The sequence below is a fragment of the Ziziphus jujuba genome, chromosome 4, assembly GCF_031755915.1.
Source record: "Ziziphus jujuba cultivar Dongzao chromosome 4, ASM3175591v1".
NCBI lineage: Eukaryota > Viridiplantae > Streptophyta > Magnoliopsida > Rosales > Rhamnaceae > Ziziphus > Ziziphus jujuba.
Window position 1 is genome coordinate 2,248,171 of NC_083382.1, and position 18,200 is coordinate 2,266,370.

Sequence of the window (18,200 nt, forward strand, 5' to 3'; positions counted from 1 at the left end):
CTGAAAAAACAGAGAGAAAGAGAAGTTGCAGAGATGAAGAAGAAGATCGGGCCCTTTTGCCTTCTATATTTTTATAATATAGAAATATTTTTTCTTTCGTCTTTCGGATAATTATTTAATAAAAAGCCTCCTGTTTTTTAGGTTGAAAAAGCATGCCACACTTAAATACCACGTCATTTCCTAGGTACTAATGGATGACAATTGACAAGTGACAATATAATATTTTGGATAAATCATTTTCTTTCTTCTCAAACCTTCTAAAATCACATTGATAACTGTACAAAGACAGATCCCACTGTCCGATGCTTCTCTTCCCTATACTTTTCTTCAATCCTTTCTCCTCTCTCATCTCTTTTTAGTTCCACCGATAGGAATCTCTGTTCTATCTCTTTATGCCAGTTGGATACTTTCTTTTTTTTTGTTTTTTAATCTTTTTTTCCATCTCTTTCTTCTTTCTTCTTTCCTCTCTTTACAGATGCTTTTCTCTTCATGGATGGATTCTTCATTTTCTCCATGGAAGCTCTGTAAATGGTAATTGTACAAAATAGCCATACCAATTTTTCCCATGGTGTATCTGCAACGGATTCTGCACCCGTATCCATGTTGTGTCGTGTCGACACCGGTGCTTTGACGATTTTGAAGAGTTCGAGTATCACAGAACACCGCATAAATTCTACATTTATCATAAATTAATCCACAATTTTACTTGCTTTGATTCTCTTAAATTAATCCATAATTTTACTTGCTTTGCTTCTCTTTCAGAATATAAAAATCTTGTCTCCAAGATACATGAATTGAGGCATTACCGGAAAACGACCACGACGTCTCCAAGATGGCAATGTCTTAAGTCGAAGTTGATAAGCTTTCCCACAATGTGTAGAATCAGCAACAAATCTAAACATAGAGTAGATGAAATAAACCGTCGCCGCCACACCAATAGGATTGTTAAGCAGGAATGTAAACTTAAAAATGGTGATAGCACAAAGCATAAAACTTAAAAATGGCGATAGCACAAAGCATACCAAAGTAAGATGCTATCTACCCATTCCTGCCAAGGTTAATAATTCCATATCTTGAACAAAACCCTGTTTTGCAAAATATTGCAAAGTTTTTGCAACTGTAACTGAAAGGTTGTAGGCACCAGTTCCAGAACCTTTGTTCAGCTCCCAGCGGGAACGGTACATGACAGTTTCAGACCGATTAGTAAAGCCAATGGTACAAGTACCACCTCGAGTGTTGGCAATAAAGAAAGCAAGACTAACACCATATTTATAAAGATAGAGTTCACCGCCATGAAGAAAACTATCTAGGCTACAATATTCCACACGACTTTTCTTTGCTTGATTACTGGTGGCAGAGCTAGTGCTTATGGGAATGTCTGATGAATGGGATGAAGCTGAGCTGGGTAAAGTAGGGTCTACTCCACGAATGAGGCTGATCACTTCTCCGTCACTGTCCCCGACATATATACTTGGCCAAGTCACATGAATAGCAGGCAGAGTAAGCTTACACCATGATGGCCAATTCACCATGACATATATAATTTCATAAAGTTAGTATACGTTGATGTGAGCACGATTTTATAATTTTTTCACAATAAGAGAAGGAATTAGGATTATTTTCCTGTCATAAACATGGTTTGTCACAATGTGAAAGAGATTAAACTAATGGATATGTGAAAACCTTCCTAAAATGCTTTTGAATTGATTATCACCCTTCCAAAAGCTTAAGTTGTTTGAATATATATATATATATATTTATGTTGATCATTGTATTTATATTATTATATTACAAATATAGATATTGAAAATATATATATGACCACAAACTTTGCTTATGTACAACAAACATTTTTTTTCCAAACTTGCTGAAGTAGTCTAGTTTCTAATTAAAAAACTCGTCAAATATTACTATCAGATTCTATTCAAACACTTCCTACACTTGAGGGGAAGGAAATCGCTGTTAAAAAAATAAATAATTGTGGACTTAGTTGATTCTTACAGGACCTATTTATGCTATTAATAGGACTGGTTTGTTTATTATTTTGTAGTAGGACTCATGGTCACATACTTTCTGTAATACTCTGGTTAGTCCATTGGACTGTAGGATCAATTCTCTTTAAAATCCCATTTTGACTTATCTATATTTTTTATTAATATTATATTATTAAATTATTATTATTTTGTGTGCGTTAAAATTAATGGGTAAGTCTGATTTGCAGAAACTATATAAAGGGTCTAGGGCACGTAAACAATACACATCATATTTTTGAGATTAGAGTTTCAGAGATCAGTTGAGAGTGGTTTGAGAGTAGTGTATCCATAGGCACTACTATTACATTGTTTTCTATTTTGTAGGATTAAAAATTTAATTTATCAATGGATATGTTTGGAGTTAGTAATTTATACTTTAATAAAATTTATTATGTATATTTTAGATCCGTAAATTCTAACAATAGCTATTTTGGGAAAAAGACAGAGCATATGTGTAAGTACAAATACATACACTCATATATATTTAAATTAATTACCTAATCCTAATTGATTCTCTAAAAGCAATTCTATCCTCCAAATGATAGGTAGATTTCTTATTCAATAAAGTTCAAAATTATATAATATTCCTACACTAACTTAGAGGTTTCTCGTGCAATCGTGAACACAATTCAAACAGTAATAGTTAATTACTCAAATTATATATTTAAACAAAAATAGGTTTTTTTTTTTTTCATTTTTTTCTTTTTGACCCTCTTCTTTTCAGTAATGGAAAAGAAAATGAAAGGAAGATGTTACAGCAGAGATTCTAACAAAAATTCCATTCAGAGCCTAGTATTCAACCGAGCTATATACATTGTATAGGACACAACAAACATAGAAAATATCAGCAAAGCAAATGTTCCTATTGAAATTTTTTTTCAAAAAAATTGTTATATAAATTACAAGAAGCAACCTTACACAAACGTGAAAAATAAACATTAGTTAAAGAAATAAAAAGAAAAAGAACAAACAAATTAACAAAGAACATAGTTCTTTGCCAAAGTATGATGTAATGCTAATCTCAGTTGTCCCCTGAATTTAATAAGACTAACCATTTAGGATGGTCAACTTTTTAAGCCACAACATTAAAACAACTAATATCTTCAATCATTTTCTATTTGTAACTCTGGAGACTGCAACATATAACTGTCTATAATTAAAAATTGGTTTTTTAAGATAAAGTTTAACATATGGAAGAGATTGATTTTGGCTTTTATTATAGTCATAGCATATGATACAACCAAAGGATATTGTTTTCTTCAAAATTTAAAAGGTAACCTTGGGTCTGATAGAGTTAAATTCATTTTTGAAATAAAAACTTTAAACCCAGTACTGCTTCCTAAAATAACTTTGCCTTCGAGAACATGATTGCCAAGCCTTGTAATGACCAATCTAGTCCCATTGCACAACCCCGAAGAATGATCAACTTTATATATTATATAGATTTGCTTTTCCAAAAATGCTTGCTAAAAATTTATATTTTTATTGGTGTTAGTTAAAAGCTTTTAGAAGTTTTGGAGGTATGAAATACTTTCAAAAAATTATCTAAATATTTTTAAAAGCAATTTTTGAACTTTAAAAGTCAGAAGTAGCTTCTCATAAGCATTGTCAAACATGACCTAAGTATCAAAAAATTTATTTACCGAATATTTATTTTGTTTCTGCATAAATAATAATAATAATAATAATGCTGAAAATATTACCGTTTGTAATATTGCTAGGTAGAAAATTATGATACAAGCTAGAATCCAGACCACTCGAGGAGCCTTGGACAGCAGTTGAAGCGGCTCAGACCACATTTGTATTGTTAATAGCAACTGAATATTGAAACAAAACATCAGCAATACTATGAACAAGTCAATTGAGGATTGAATAGGTCTGAAGCCCGACGCAGTAGAAGATAAGTTCTTATCAACATCAGGAAATGTCTCTACTTGATCCACTTTAATAACATTTGGACGGGCTCCGATATGAGAACCTAATATATATACAGAATAAGCCAAAACATGTAGCCGCCACACCAGTAAAAGTTGCAGTTGTTCTTTGCTATAGAAAAAGAAAGAATGTGACAGTAACAGCCAAGAAAAATGTTCCAGCTTGCCAACTTCGGCTGAAATTTATGTTATCTGTCACTAGCAAGCCTGTTTTACAATACATTGCAAAGTCTTTACCATTGTTTATGAAACGGTAGTGGCCGTTGGAGTCATTGCTACTAATTAGTAGGAAACTAGATGCATGGTTCTGCACATGCTTAGCTGGATCAACAGGCATAATAGTTGCACCTCCTCTGAGTTTGGTGAGGATGAGAGCTGGATTAACACCATATTCGAAGAGATATAGATGATCTCCACCAGAGAGGAAACAATCTATGCTGGAAGAGACCACACCACGAAAACTTGATTGATCATGGTCACTTTAGTTTAGACATGTACTATGATGATCGTCTGACCTTGCTCCTCATCGACCTTGAATGAAATGGATCACGTGTTCATCATCCAAATATATTCTTGAAGTCATATATATGAGGAAAATTATTAAGTAAATTTCATGGTGATGAAGAACTCAGATGTCATTCATAAGAAAGAAAAAAAAAAGTTCGTGAAGCACAAAAGTATTGTAAGCACAAAAAAAATAGGAAAGTTACCATGGTCTTTTGTATTGGCTCGTGTCCATGTGTAGATGTGATCTCCATGCCGCAGGTTTTCTTTCTTGGTTTCCTTGAGAAGCACCTTCTAGATCTTGTTCTGCAATTCATTCATCTTACTACTGGGATATGTTTCTCTCTCTGCTCTTCAAATTTGTGTTTTAGAAAATGGGATTTTAATTCAACCTCAATAGAGATGCAATGCCAATACTGAATACGCTTTATAACCAGTACATGGGGATAATAAAGGCCTTGGACAGTAATGCAGAAAGAATTGAATTACTGACAGAATGGTAAGTCGATATTTATGGCAGCACCTGTTACCAGTGAAGCAAATGTCGCCGACACGGGCAAAAAGTTGCCGATAATGTCAGTTGTCAACCACCTCCGACACCGAAAAAGGGGGGGGGGGAGGGGAAGAGTTTCCGTCATGGATGCCACCGGAATGTCATCGGAATTGACGGGTTTCGACTGGAAATGCAGAAGTTGATTGGGATTTCATTTTTTGGGTGGATATGGTGGAAAATCGATGGGAATTCGTCGAGTGTCAGTGAAATTTTTGGGTAGATGTCGGCCGGCGTGTGTGTGGTTGTGAAGATTCATTTCCCTGTAATGTGATTTGTGAATCACAAAACGAAAGGAAAGAAAATAAAAAATGCAGAAGCACGAACAAAGAGAAGAGAAGAGAAGAGGAAAGGGGAAGACCAGAAGAGGAAGGAAGGGGGACTGTAGAGAGAGGAGAGGAAGGATCTGGAAGGAAAAAGAAATTTTTAATTGATTTTTTAATTTTTAAAAATAAATTAATTTATTTTATTTAATAATTAGAAGAGAAGAGAAGACTAGAGGAAAGGGGGAAGACCAAAAGAAGAAGGAAGGGGGACGGGACAGGGAGGAGAGGAAGGATCTAGAAGAAAAAAGAAAAAAATTTGATTTTTTAATTTTTTTAAAATAAATTAATTTGTTTTATTAAATAACTAGATTGTTTTTTATACTATTCAATAATATTGCAAAGGAAAATTTACATTGAGTAAGATATTGAAAAAGAAAAAAAAACTAATAATTAATTTTATTGATTCAGAAAGAAATTGGGATATAGAAAATTTTATCAGAAAATTTTCAATTATGAAAATTTACATGTTAATAATAAACTGAAAAGATAAAACAATTAGGGTAAAAAAATCATGAGAGAATTGAAGGATGAAATAAAATGTAATGTCTATTGTTATATTCGCGAAATATCGAAATATGATCATCAATTTGAAAAACCAAAGAATTCTTTTTTATATTGATAATGTATTATGATTTATATTTAAGAATTTCTTATATTTTAATATTATCTGTTAAATTATTCTGTATTTTGATACTAAATAACATTATAGTTTATTCATTTATAATAATTTATAATATTTATGGACTATTTTATTATTATTGTATTCTAATTATTGTATTTTTATATTATTTTACTATATTAATTATTTTATATGTTAAAATTTATATTCTAAATTAAAAATTTACAGTTTCCATAATCTTATCGATATTTCCATCGATAAAGATATTTCCATCGGCATTTCCGTAAATTCATATTCTCGATATTTTCATCGACATCGATATTTTCATCACTGCCTGTTACAGATATAAAAATTTTGTGTGGAGTTTTGTATAATCAATAACTCACTTATAGAATTCATTTGTATTATTAATGGATTGACTTATTTACTAACTTATGAAGTAAGATTTTCGGACATATACTTTTTGTAATATTCTATTTGACCTATTAAATTGGAGGATCTCTTTAGAAACTCATTTGGCTTATCTATATTTTTATTATTATTATATTTGTTATTAAATTATTATTTTGGTGTAAGTTAAAATAATGAGTAAGTTATGTAATTTGCATGTAACTTCAGTTTCTAAAAGGCTGAGATTTTATTGATAAGGTAAGTGAGAAAATACATGCTACATTTTTTCTAGATTTTTGAGAGATCACTATATAGATCTATAAGAAAGGGGTTAAAGATAGTGTGTTCATTTTAGACATTGCTATTATGTGTTTTATGTTTTACAAATAGCAGATTAAATTTATAAATGACTACTTTTAAAGGTTAATAATTCTGAAATTAATTTGTTGTGTACAATCCATATTTATTTTTACTATAACAATGGTATCAAAGTCACATACATAATGAAATTCCAATTCCATGACCTGTTTATTTTGTTGACTGTATATATATATGTATCATTAGCCATTGATCTGGATCATATATATATATTTTCATTTTATTTTTCCTTTCTTTGATATATATATATGTATATTAAAAATTATGGATCGTATATATATATTTTCTGTTTTGTGAAATAAATTTGTTTTTTGGAATTTTTTATCAAAACTTATTTATGATAAAATCAGGATCTAGGTATTGTTAAATGGTATTTTTAATAAAAAGAAAAATAAGATTCATCAAAAAAACAAAAAAGGTTGAATTTTAATGCAGTTGTACGAAACCAATCTTAAGCCATACGTAAAGGAATAAATATAAAACTTGATTATAACAAACTCATAATATTTAAAGGAAAAAATTCTCAAAAAATCAAAAAACGACTATAGCTGCCAACCTTCTTTGTTTTTTTTATTCTTTTTACAGGGTCCGCCTTCTTCTTTCTCATCTTTCACTTGAACTTGATTGGCCCCACTCTTCTCTAACCTCGTGGCGATTGGCCCCACTCTCTTCTCATCCCATGTTGAAAAACTTCTATGAGACAGTGGTACCAAATCAGCTGTTACCGCTTTAAATGGCTTAATGCAATATATTAAAAAATTGACATGTCATTGCCAGCTCATAATTTCAATTGATTTTTGATTTTTCTTTGAAAAAAGTAAAGCTTTTGCATATCTTTCTCTTATTCCAAAGAATACCTTTGACCTTTCCTTCCATGGCAACCCTTTCTTCCTCTGCAACTCTATAATATGGATCATAAAGCTCCAACTTTTGAAATAGATACTCCTTCATTGACTCACCCTTCGTCAGTTTTAATCATTCCCAATTTGTGTTTGGAGTTAGTTGGACAGATTACACCAGCAAGGCCTGAGATCTGGATGCATACAACCCTAGATCTTGCATAAGTGTGTCCACTACCATAAAAGCATTCAATCTGCATTCTTCCATGCTCATATGATTTGGATTTGAAATCTATCATGGTGGTTCACTTTCTATCTCTAATGCTTCTAGAATGGAGTTTTAAGACAGAGTTTGAAATCTCCCATGGTGATTCACATTCTTTTGTGACAATATTATATTTCGTTTTTGATTTTTTTTTTTTTTTTTTTTTTATCTTCAAACTCTTGTTCACAACGGTCATAAAGAAAGAAGAAGCCATGCCATGGAGGAAGAAAAGCTCTCAAAAATGTTTGGGATGGTGAACTGCTTATGACATATGGCAAGTATTTTAATATATACCATTTAACCAAGTGGTACCACCGTCTCATACAGGATTTTCTTCAGGTCCGGGCCAAACATACTTAGGCTTTATACATTTTTCCCCTTCTCTTTTTTTCCCTCCATATTTTCCTTTACTTTTATCTCATCATCTGTTCCCAAATACCAAACATAGCCTTAATAAATCAAAATCAAAGCAGAATCGGAAAGAATGAATATAATCCATGTTAAATCCCATAATTTTAATATGAGAGGAAAGAAATATGGAGATGAAGACATCACCGTGATGGGCGTAGATAATGCAGGTGTAACACTCCGTCCCAAAGTACAACGGAAATTTTTCAACTTTGACTGAGGTTGACCGTTGACTTTGACTTTGACCATTGACCACAGGGTCAAAAGTTGACTTTTTGACTCTGATGGAATTCTAGGTTGACTGAGGTACCGTTATGAAGTACACGTTGGCACGAGTTCGTAGACTAGTAGCACGTCAAAAATGGAGCTACGGTTTGAAAGTTATGAGCAAAACAAGTTGAGATCCAAACTATCCAAGGGATGCCAGAGTTGACTTTTTTATTCATGCAAAGTTGAGCTTTGACTCATATATGGTTGTGAAGTACTCATCGATATGAGTCCGTAGACTAGCGGCACGTCCGATTTGGAAATGTGGGTTGAAAGTTATGGACCTGTAGAGTTTTTCAAATACTGTATTATTTTAATATTATTTTTTTTAATGTGTAACAATGTGCCACGTGTGACTTAATAAATGTGACCATGTGTCACCATGTTGAGATGCCACATGTCAGCCATGCTTAATACCATATTATTTTATTATTGTTATTTTATATAATAATATTATTTTGTTATTATTTAATTATTTCTTTTATTTTATTTTCTTTTTTTTTTTTCTTTTTCTTTTCCCCCACGTGAAAAAAAAGGGCCACGGGCCCCTTCCCCTTCTTCTTCTTCTTCTTCTTTCTTTCCTTCTTTCTTCCTTCCCACCGGCCATCTCTCTCTCTCTCTCTCCCGTGTTCATCTTTCTCCGGCCACCACAAGCCACACGCACCGGCCACCGTCGAAGACCACAAGCCGGCGAGCTCACCAGCCAAATTTGGAGGCCGGCCAGCCGGCGACGTGCCTAGATCGGGCCGGTGAAGTCGGCGGCGGCGAGTTGAATTTTTCTGGCGATTCTCGCCGTTTCCGGCCAGCCCAGTCCAAATTGCCACCCCTTTCCCCCTATTTTGGGTCCTCTGAGTTCAATTATGGTCTCCAATCGTTTAAATTCTAATTGTTTCATGAGATACGAGGAGATCAAGACCGGCCGAAGCTTTCCGGCCACCACCGGTCGAATTGAGCTCAATGGAGGTCGGTAATGTGATCCTCATCTCACAAGCTTTCCATAGACATATAATTTGTCAATTTTGGTTCACGTTTGTGTTAGACCCCCCAGGTACCGGATATTATTTACCCGAATAAAATATTAATTTATTTGACTGTGTGTGAATTGTGTTCTAGGAGCACGGGTGAGTCGTGGAATTGATCCCATGGAGGATCTTAGGATTAATTGCGTGCTCCAGGTGAATGACCCACCTTCAAATTAATTTCGGGAATTAAATTTGTGAATATTTTGTGTGAATTGAATATTTGAAATTGATATTTTATGTGCCAAATATTTAGTGGTTTAATTTGTGAAAATTTGATGCCTAATAAAGTGAATCAAAATATTTATATATTAAAAAATATTTTAATTCAAAGAATTTTATGAAATTGAATTGAAATTATTAATTATTAAATTAATTTGTTGGAATATTTCATAATTGAATATTTCTAAAATATGTTTATGTGTTCGATATCATGAGAATTTCTATCTAGAATGGTATTGCTAATTCATAACGTTTTTAATATACGTTTTGGTGCCAAAAGAATATATTTGGAAATTTAAAGAAATTGTGGTTTGATTTATTGTAATTATTGCTATGGTTGTTAGTTTTAAAAATTGTTTTGGGGTATAACATAATATATATATATATATATATATATGTTCGAATAATTTGGCTTATATACCATTTGATTGAATGTTTGGATTATGCATATAAAAATATTTGCCTTATTAAATATGAGTTGTCATTTTACGTAAGGTTTGACAATGTATTAAATGGTTTTATATTCTAATGGGTTCATAAGTGAACTTGGAGTAGTTAAATATTTTGGTATTTAAATTGAGATTTTAAATCATTTTGGAAACTATTTGGTTTGAGAAACCAGATTAAAAATCATATAATTTTAAGCACGATCAAATATTTTATAATTTTAGGTGCTTAGAATTGGTTTATGGTAAATATATTTCACTGTGGTATTTCTGGTTTTCGTATGAAATGATATTTTGAGATTTTGAAATATTTGAACAAGCGATTGAACTTGACAATTAAATTATGATTATGATACAGTAGGATATTATAGCGGTTATTTTAATCGATGTACCATATAGTACAAGAGTTTGGTTCAGTATTATATTACAGCGTGCTGGGTTTACCACGGTGCCGTGAGGCTGGTTGCATCCAACGGTTATCTATTATTACCACGGACTGTGAGGTCGGGCTCATCCGACGGTTTTAGTATTATTACCACGGTGTCGTGAGGTTGGTATCATCCAACGGTTTATTATTGCCACGGACCGTGAGGTTGGGTACATCCCGACGGTTTATTTATTATTATTGCCATGACACCGTTCATATATTGAGGGTTGTGAGGTGGGTGTATCCCATGGTTTACAGATTGGTACGTCGTATGGTACATTGTATATGTTGTATTTAACGTTATTTTTAATAATTATTTCAATTGGAAAAGTTAATACAAATTTTATGGAATTTTATTATGTTTTTTTTTAATTTCTTATTTATATTAGTGTTTTAACAGTGCATTTCATCTTGATTTTTCTATTTATATTGATTTGGTGATTTTTAAAAGATCTTACTATGTTTTTACCATTTATCTTAAATGGAGGTTTTAAATTGACTTAATTTTTCCCTTTACTTAATTCTTCAAGAAATTGATTTATTTCATTATAAATTTTGAATGCTTGAATTATTACATTTTATTTGATATTTAGTTGAATAATTGACTCCTTGATTTTCGGGGAATATGAATAACGGGTTTTGTGAAAAGGTTTTAAAAGGGGAACTTTTCCAACCGAGAGAATCGTAAGGGTTTTGAGAGAAATTATTATTTCCAATTAATTATTATTTATCTACTTAGTTATCGTGATATTATAATTGTACAGTAGATAGGGTCACTCACTGAGATGATTAGCATCTCATATTTTTAAATTCCGTTCCCCTAGGTCCAGGTTAGGAGATGTTGAATGTCCGGGGCGAGCCCGACATCTCAGTTCATTGCCAAAAGTCCAAGAAGCATTTCTTCCTTTTTTCCTCTCCATCTTGTATTGCTTCTTTATCTGACGTTGTATTAATTCCACATTTATTTGTATAATGCTCTGTATACTGTATCGGTCATTTATGTAGTCATTATGCACTGAGTTACTGTTATTCTTTTGGAGTGCTGTAAATTTGTGGAATCAAATTGTAGTAATGTGGGAGGAATAAGGGGACGATTATAGAAGTGTGTTTTCAATGCAGGAAATTTTTGGTTAGTCCTACCCTTAGAGGAGGTGCTATCGGATTTTTCGTCGGAAGGTTCGGTGGTATTTCCCTGGGATCAGCGCTTGTCTAGGGTTCCGATGAGGAATTTTGGACGGATCTTGACAGCAGGAGTTGCGTCTCCATGTGTAAATGTGGTCTCCATGCTTCAGTTGCTCCTTATGTATCTTGTTCAAAAGCAGCCTCTGGATATTGAATGTCAAAAACTTTAGTAAGTAATTTAATTTATTTCATAAAAAAAAAAGGGTTAAATCTCATTATACTTCTCTCCATTTGAAGAAATGTATATTTGTTTCTTTTCTTATAGTAGTCCACTTATATATTTTACTCAAAAATGACACTTTTAATCTTATAGCTTTATCCATATAGTAGAAACAAACTCATTTATAAACAACAGTCACAGTTTTATTTATTTATCGACCAACACATCCTTTTCACAAAATCTATCTATCTAGGAGAATTATAATTGTTGTTTGAAAACAAGTACTGAACTTTTGGCTTTTAAGGTTCAAAAATTGCTTTTAAAAATATTTGAATAATTTTATGAAGGTAGTTTAGACTTCCAAGGCTTTCTTTAACCAAAGCCAATAGAAAATAGATTTTTAGCAAGCATTTTTAAAAAAGCAAAAGCTAAGCCAAATGAGGCCTTACTATAAGGTTTTATTATTATTATTATGATAATATAAATCATGCAAGTATTGTTTACAGTAAAATGTGTTAGTGGACTCCTAACAAAAGGGAACAAATATGCATTTCTTCAAAATAAAATGCATAATAGAATAACTATATATGATGAAATTTACTCTCCTTTTTTATTTATGAAATAAAATTACTTACCAAAACATTTTCCGTTTAATATCCAGAGGCTGCTTTCGAACAAGATACATAAAAAGCAGTTGAAGCCCGGAGATCACATCTACACATGGAGGCGCGACTCCTGCAGCACCTATGCCCATCATGGTGATGATCTTCTTGATCTCCATATTTCTTTCTTCTTCTTTAAAATTATGGTATTTAACATGGATTCTAACTCATGTGTATTGGTTCTTACTATTGTGATTTTATTTTGACACCCAAGACCCTATTCTTTTAACCTTATATCATTATCTTTTATCTAACTCAAGTGCTTGAACCATGATAGAATCCAGACCCCTCGAGGAGTCTCAGACCGCAGTTGAAAAGGCTCAGACCACATTAGTACTCTTAATAGCAACAGAATATTGAAATGAGTCATCAGCAATACTATGAACAAATCAATTAAGGATTGAATAGGTCTGAAGCCCAAAGCAGCAGAAGACAATTTCTCATCAACATCAGGCAATGTGTCTACTTGATCCACTTTAATAACATTAGGACAGGCTCCGATATCAGAACCAAATCTATGAATACAGTATAAGCCAAAACATGTAGCTGCCACACCAGTAAAAGTAGCAGCTGTGAGTTGCTGCAGAGAAGGAAAGACAGTGACAGAAACTGCCAAGAAAAATGCTGCAATGTGCCAACTTCTGCTGAAATTTATGTTATCTATCAGTACCAAGCCTGTTTTGAAATACATTGCAAAGTCTTTACCATTGTTTATGAAACGGTAGTGCCAACTGGAGTCATTGTTAATAATTAGAAGGAAACTAGACGCACGGTTCTGCACAACTTCAGCTGGATCAGCACGCGCAAGAGTTGTACCTCCGAGTTTGGCGAGGATGAGAGCTGGATTAACACCATATTCAAAGCGATACAGATGATCTCCACCAGAAAGGAAACAATCTATGCAGGAAGAGACCACATCATGAGAACTTGATTGATCATGGTCACTGCATTTTGGACATGTACTATGATGATCGTCTGACCTTGCTCCTTGTCGACCTTGAGTGAAGTGGATCAAGTTTTCTTCATCCAAATATATTCCTGAAGTCATATATATCAGGAAAATTATGAAGTAAATTTCATGGTGGTGAAGAACTCAGATTCTCATTCATAAGAAAGGAAAAAGGGAAAAAAAAAAAAAGTCTGTGAAGCACAAAAGTACTGTCTGGCATAAATTCGAAAGAAATGGAGACGAAGAGGAAGGTTACCATGGTCTTTTGTATTGGCTTGTGTCCATATGTGGATGTCATCTCCAGGCTTTAGGTTTTTCTTCTTGGTTTCCTTGAGAAGAACCTTCCACATCTTGTTGCGCAGTTCACTCATCTTACAACTGGGATATGTTTCTTTCTCTGCTCTTCAAATTTGTGTTTTAGGAAATGGGAAATTGAATTCAACCACACTAGAGATGCAATGCCAATATTGAATAACCTGACAATACAGGGTTTGGACTGTAATGCAGAAAGGATTGGATTGGCTGACAGAAGGGTAAGTCCATATTTCTATATTCTTAAAGAAATAATGACGACAGCAAATAATAAGGGAAAAGATGCTACCTAGTATTGTATGTCAGTAAGTCAGCGTCACTTATCGCCATCAAATTAGTCAACGAGGGCAACATATGTATATCAATGCTATTGCTAGGAGTATTCTACTTCTCTAACTTATGAGTATACATGTTTATTTAATTTGCTTTGAATAACCAAAAATCATCTTACAGTAGGACATGTTACTCTCTCTCTCTCTTTCTCTCTCTCTCTCTCTCTCTTTCTATTCTTCAAGGAAATGGGAAATTGAATTCAACACCCCTAAAAATGCAATGCCAATATTGAAAACCCTGATTAACGAGTGCACGAGGACAATACGGGGTTTGGACTGTAATGGAGAAAGGATTGGCTGACAGAGGGGTAAGTCCTAATGTTGTGGCATCAAACAATAAGGGAAAAGATGCTGCCCTACTACCCATTATTGTATCTCAGTCAGTCAGTGTGTCCCTTACTCCACGAAATTAGTCAACAAGGGCAGCGTGTCACTGATAGGAATTTTTCTACTCCTCAAATTTATGAGTGTGAACATATTTATTTTACTGTGTATAACCAAAAAAACAAAACAGAGCAGACAGAGAAAGAGATGGCCTAATGTTCATCCAAAAGCTGGGTTATAAAAATAACAATGCTTCCAAATCATCTGTCAGTAAGATATTTTGTTTAATTGTGTTGCCTGTTATCGTTTCCTGCAAAATTGAAAGTGGCTAGGATCAAGCAGATAAGTTCAAATAAATATATAAGAATCTAGGAGAGCAAAGTACTTCCGTAATCGGCAGAGCAAAAAAACACAAAGGAAAAATAGACAAAAACTATCTTTATTTTATGGGACAATTACATAAACTTACCTTGTAGTTTTAAAGTTTTTTTTTTTTTTTTTTATAATTATCCTTGTGTTTATATATTTTTCAGATACTTCTCTTTTAGTTTTATTTTTCTTTCAATTTATTATTTTACACAATATATAATATATAATTTAATAAAAAATTAACAAGTGGAAAGACGAGAATGCCTTTTTAATTAAAAGACAGCATTTTCTATATGAAAGACAAATAAAACAGAGGAAACTCATTGCCAAACAATCACCATTGCCCAAATGTTGTTATATCCATGGCAAACCGACCTCTTCAACTTCTTCATTCTTCTTTGGATTAAAAAGGTTGTGGAAGACAACCCATTGGTGCAGACTTTAAGCATTGATTGTTGGTGTTTACTTTTTTAAACCCACAGTCACATGCTTATATATGCGTTTAGCAAAGGAGGCCAGGAAAATAAAAGAAACAGTTTAAAAGAAAGAAAACCATGTATAAGAACATTAATAGCAAATAATAAATTTTATATTCATTACATCAACACAACTGATTTTTTATTTTATTTTTTATTTACCAGATAAAAGATTTGCAAATTTGCAAAGTGTTAAAAACAGGAGTAACTATTGAATTCCTTGAGTGAGTCATATGGAACCTTCAATTAATTGAGAGAAAGAAAGTGGCAGAAAAATATTTGGGTTGGATTTCTCATCAAATTTTACATTTATTTATTATTATTGTTTATCGGTTCTCACAAAAGCATATAAAAAGTTACATTTTGAACTCTTCTCCAATTTTATCTTGACCCTATCCATTTGTTTTCATTCAAAACATATACAAAATTAAAGTGAAGTAGACTGTGGTAACTTTTTCCTAAATCATTGTCATTTTATCTAGTTAAAAGATGAAAATAACTAGCATATCTATGTTAATAAACTGTTTGAGAAATCATAAAAGCGACCTTGCATAAAAATGAATAATAAGAGCTGACTAATGGACGTTTAAAATAAATAAATAAATTTTCCAAATGAAGAATATAGTAAACTATATACCATGACCCAAAAGAATTGTCATTTTCATGGTTTAGTAGCCAGAAGAACATGATCATCTATAATTGTATAGAGAAATGGCTCTAGATTAAGCAAGATTTGGATAATTGCTTTATGTGCTAATTACTAACTTTTGCATTCGACAGCATTGGTTAATACATTATGTATTTATCAATACCATGCACAGTGTAGCTGGATTATTTTCCACCTCTTTTACCCTTACCTCCTTTCTTGAATTTGATCCAACTTGACAGTACCTATATATGCTCCGCCCCATTTCACATACTTACAAATTTAGTTACATCTTTGAGATTACTAATAAGCCAGCAAATACTATGGAACTCAACCCATTTGTGTATTTAATGATGGGAGACGGATGTTTAGTCATAGGTTATGGATCTTTTTATTTTAAGAAGGAAAAAGTGCACTCCAGTGGAGCATGATTTTTTGGTCAGAACTCCAGTGGAGAGTGATTGCATATACAGCAGTGTCTCCATTTTTGGATAAGTTGAGAAGGATAGATTTCATTAGCAATTGGACCGTCCCATTAGTTGAAATAAATAATAATTGCAATTTCCATCAAAAGGACCCCATCCACATACAAGCAACTGTTATAATCTAGTTGAGAAGACAATTTTTACTCCTTATAGCCCAGGGACGTTCAAGAAACCAAAATGTGTTTAGCAAAATAGGGTAACAAATAAACTTGGGTACCAATGTGAAAAAAAGCTGTCGGGACATAAAAGAAATAAATCTCTCAAAAGCAGCCAGTTCCTGAACTCAAACTCCACGAGCGTCCGTATGCTATCCTGTATCAGAAAACAATCTCCAAATCGAGTAAAGGACATAACCCACAGCTAGCCCATCAACAAAATTATTAATATTAGTTAGCAGCAATGAATATGGAAATGAAATGATAGCACAAATGGCGGCAAAAATGGATGCTATCTGTCCACTACGGCCGATGGTAATGATCCCTGGCACTAGCAACCCTGTTTTGCAGTATATTGCAAAGTCTTCACAGTTGTTGTGGAAGAGGTTGTAGGCACCAAAGCTGTAACACCCCGTCCCGAAGTACACCGAAAATTTCTCAAATTTAACCAAGGTTGACCGTCATTGACCGAGAAGGTGTTAAATATTGACTTTTTGCTCCTGATGGAATTTCACATTGACCGAGGTACCGTTATGAAGTACACATTGTCACGAGTCCATAGACTAGTAGCATAATGAAAATGGAGTTACGGTTTGAAAGTTATGAGCAAAACAAGTTGAGGTCCAAACTGTCAAAAGGATGCCGGAGTTGACTTTTTGTTCATGCAAAGTTGAGCTTTGACTCATGCATGGTTATGAAGTACTAGTTGATACGAGTTTACACACTAACAGCACGTTCGATTTGGACATGTGGTTTGAAAGTTACGAAACTGTAAAGTTTTTCTGAGACAACATTTACTATTCATGGATCTGTATGTGTGTGAACAGTGGTGCCACGTGTCAAAAAAATGGACCCACCCGTGAGTGCACAGTGGCACCCACGGGCGTTTTGACTGGCTGAGAAGGAGAGAGAGGAGAGAGAGAGAGAGAGAGAGAGAGAGAGAGAGAGAGCTAGAGAGAGAAACCCAACCGGCCAACCGCCATTCACCCATTTCCGACCACCAGAATAGTACACATACCACCCTAGCTTGAAGCCCCCCTGAAAACCAGCCGGCCAGCCAAAAATCACGGCCAATAGACTGTCGAAGCTCTCGGATCGACTTTTTCCGACGGCAGCACCGATTACTTCAAATTCATATTTCACTCCATTCTGACCTCCATTTGCCTCACCATTGGTCCCGTTGAGTTATCCATCACCAGATCTACCACTTCACCAAGTTTCACGGCCAGCGGCCACCGGACGCGCCGCCGGTGGTGGTGGATTCTGGTGACCACGGCGGCTCACTGGAAAACCCAATTCTAGTGAGTTTCCGATCACCCCACCTATCCTTTCCCACTAATTCAACCTCCCTAAACCCAAATCCGAGGTCGTTTTCCTCCAATTCGCGACGGATTGAGAGAATTGAGGACTTGAATTCCGAGAGCTTTCCGACGAGATCCCGGCTACCACGGGTCCGATCTCCTGGAGGTAAGCCTCATTCCACGATCCTCGTTCCATAAGCTTCGTTTTGGTATATTACTC

At 33.8% G+C, this 18,200-nt stretch overlaps 1 protein-coding gene across 1 annotated transcript; it reads right to left on the reverse strand.

Annotated features, from left to right (window-relative positions):
• Positions 1-12,881: 12,881 nt before the first annotated feature.
• Positions 12,882-13,951, reverse strand: LOC107415718 (protein LEAD-SENSITIVE 1-like). The gene is made up of 2 exons (XM_016024105.3): positions 13,837-13,951; positions 12,882-13,669 (listed from the first exon to the last, which is right to left on the reverse strand). Exons 1-2 carry the CDS (start codon positions 13,949-13,951, stop codon positions 12,882-12,884), a joined length of 903 nt encoding a protein of 300 aa, XP_015879591.3.
• Between the last annotated feature and the right edge of the window lie 4,249 nt (positions 13,952-18,200).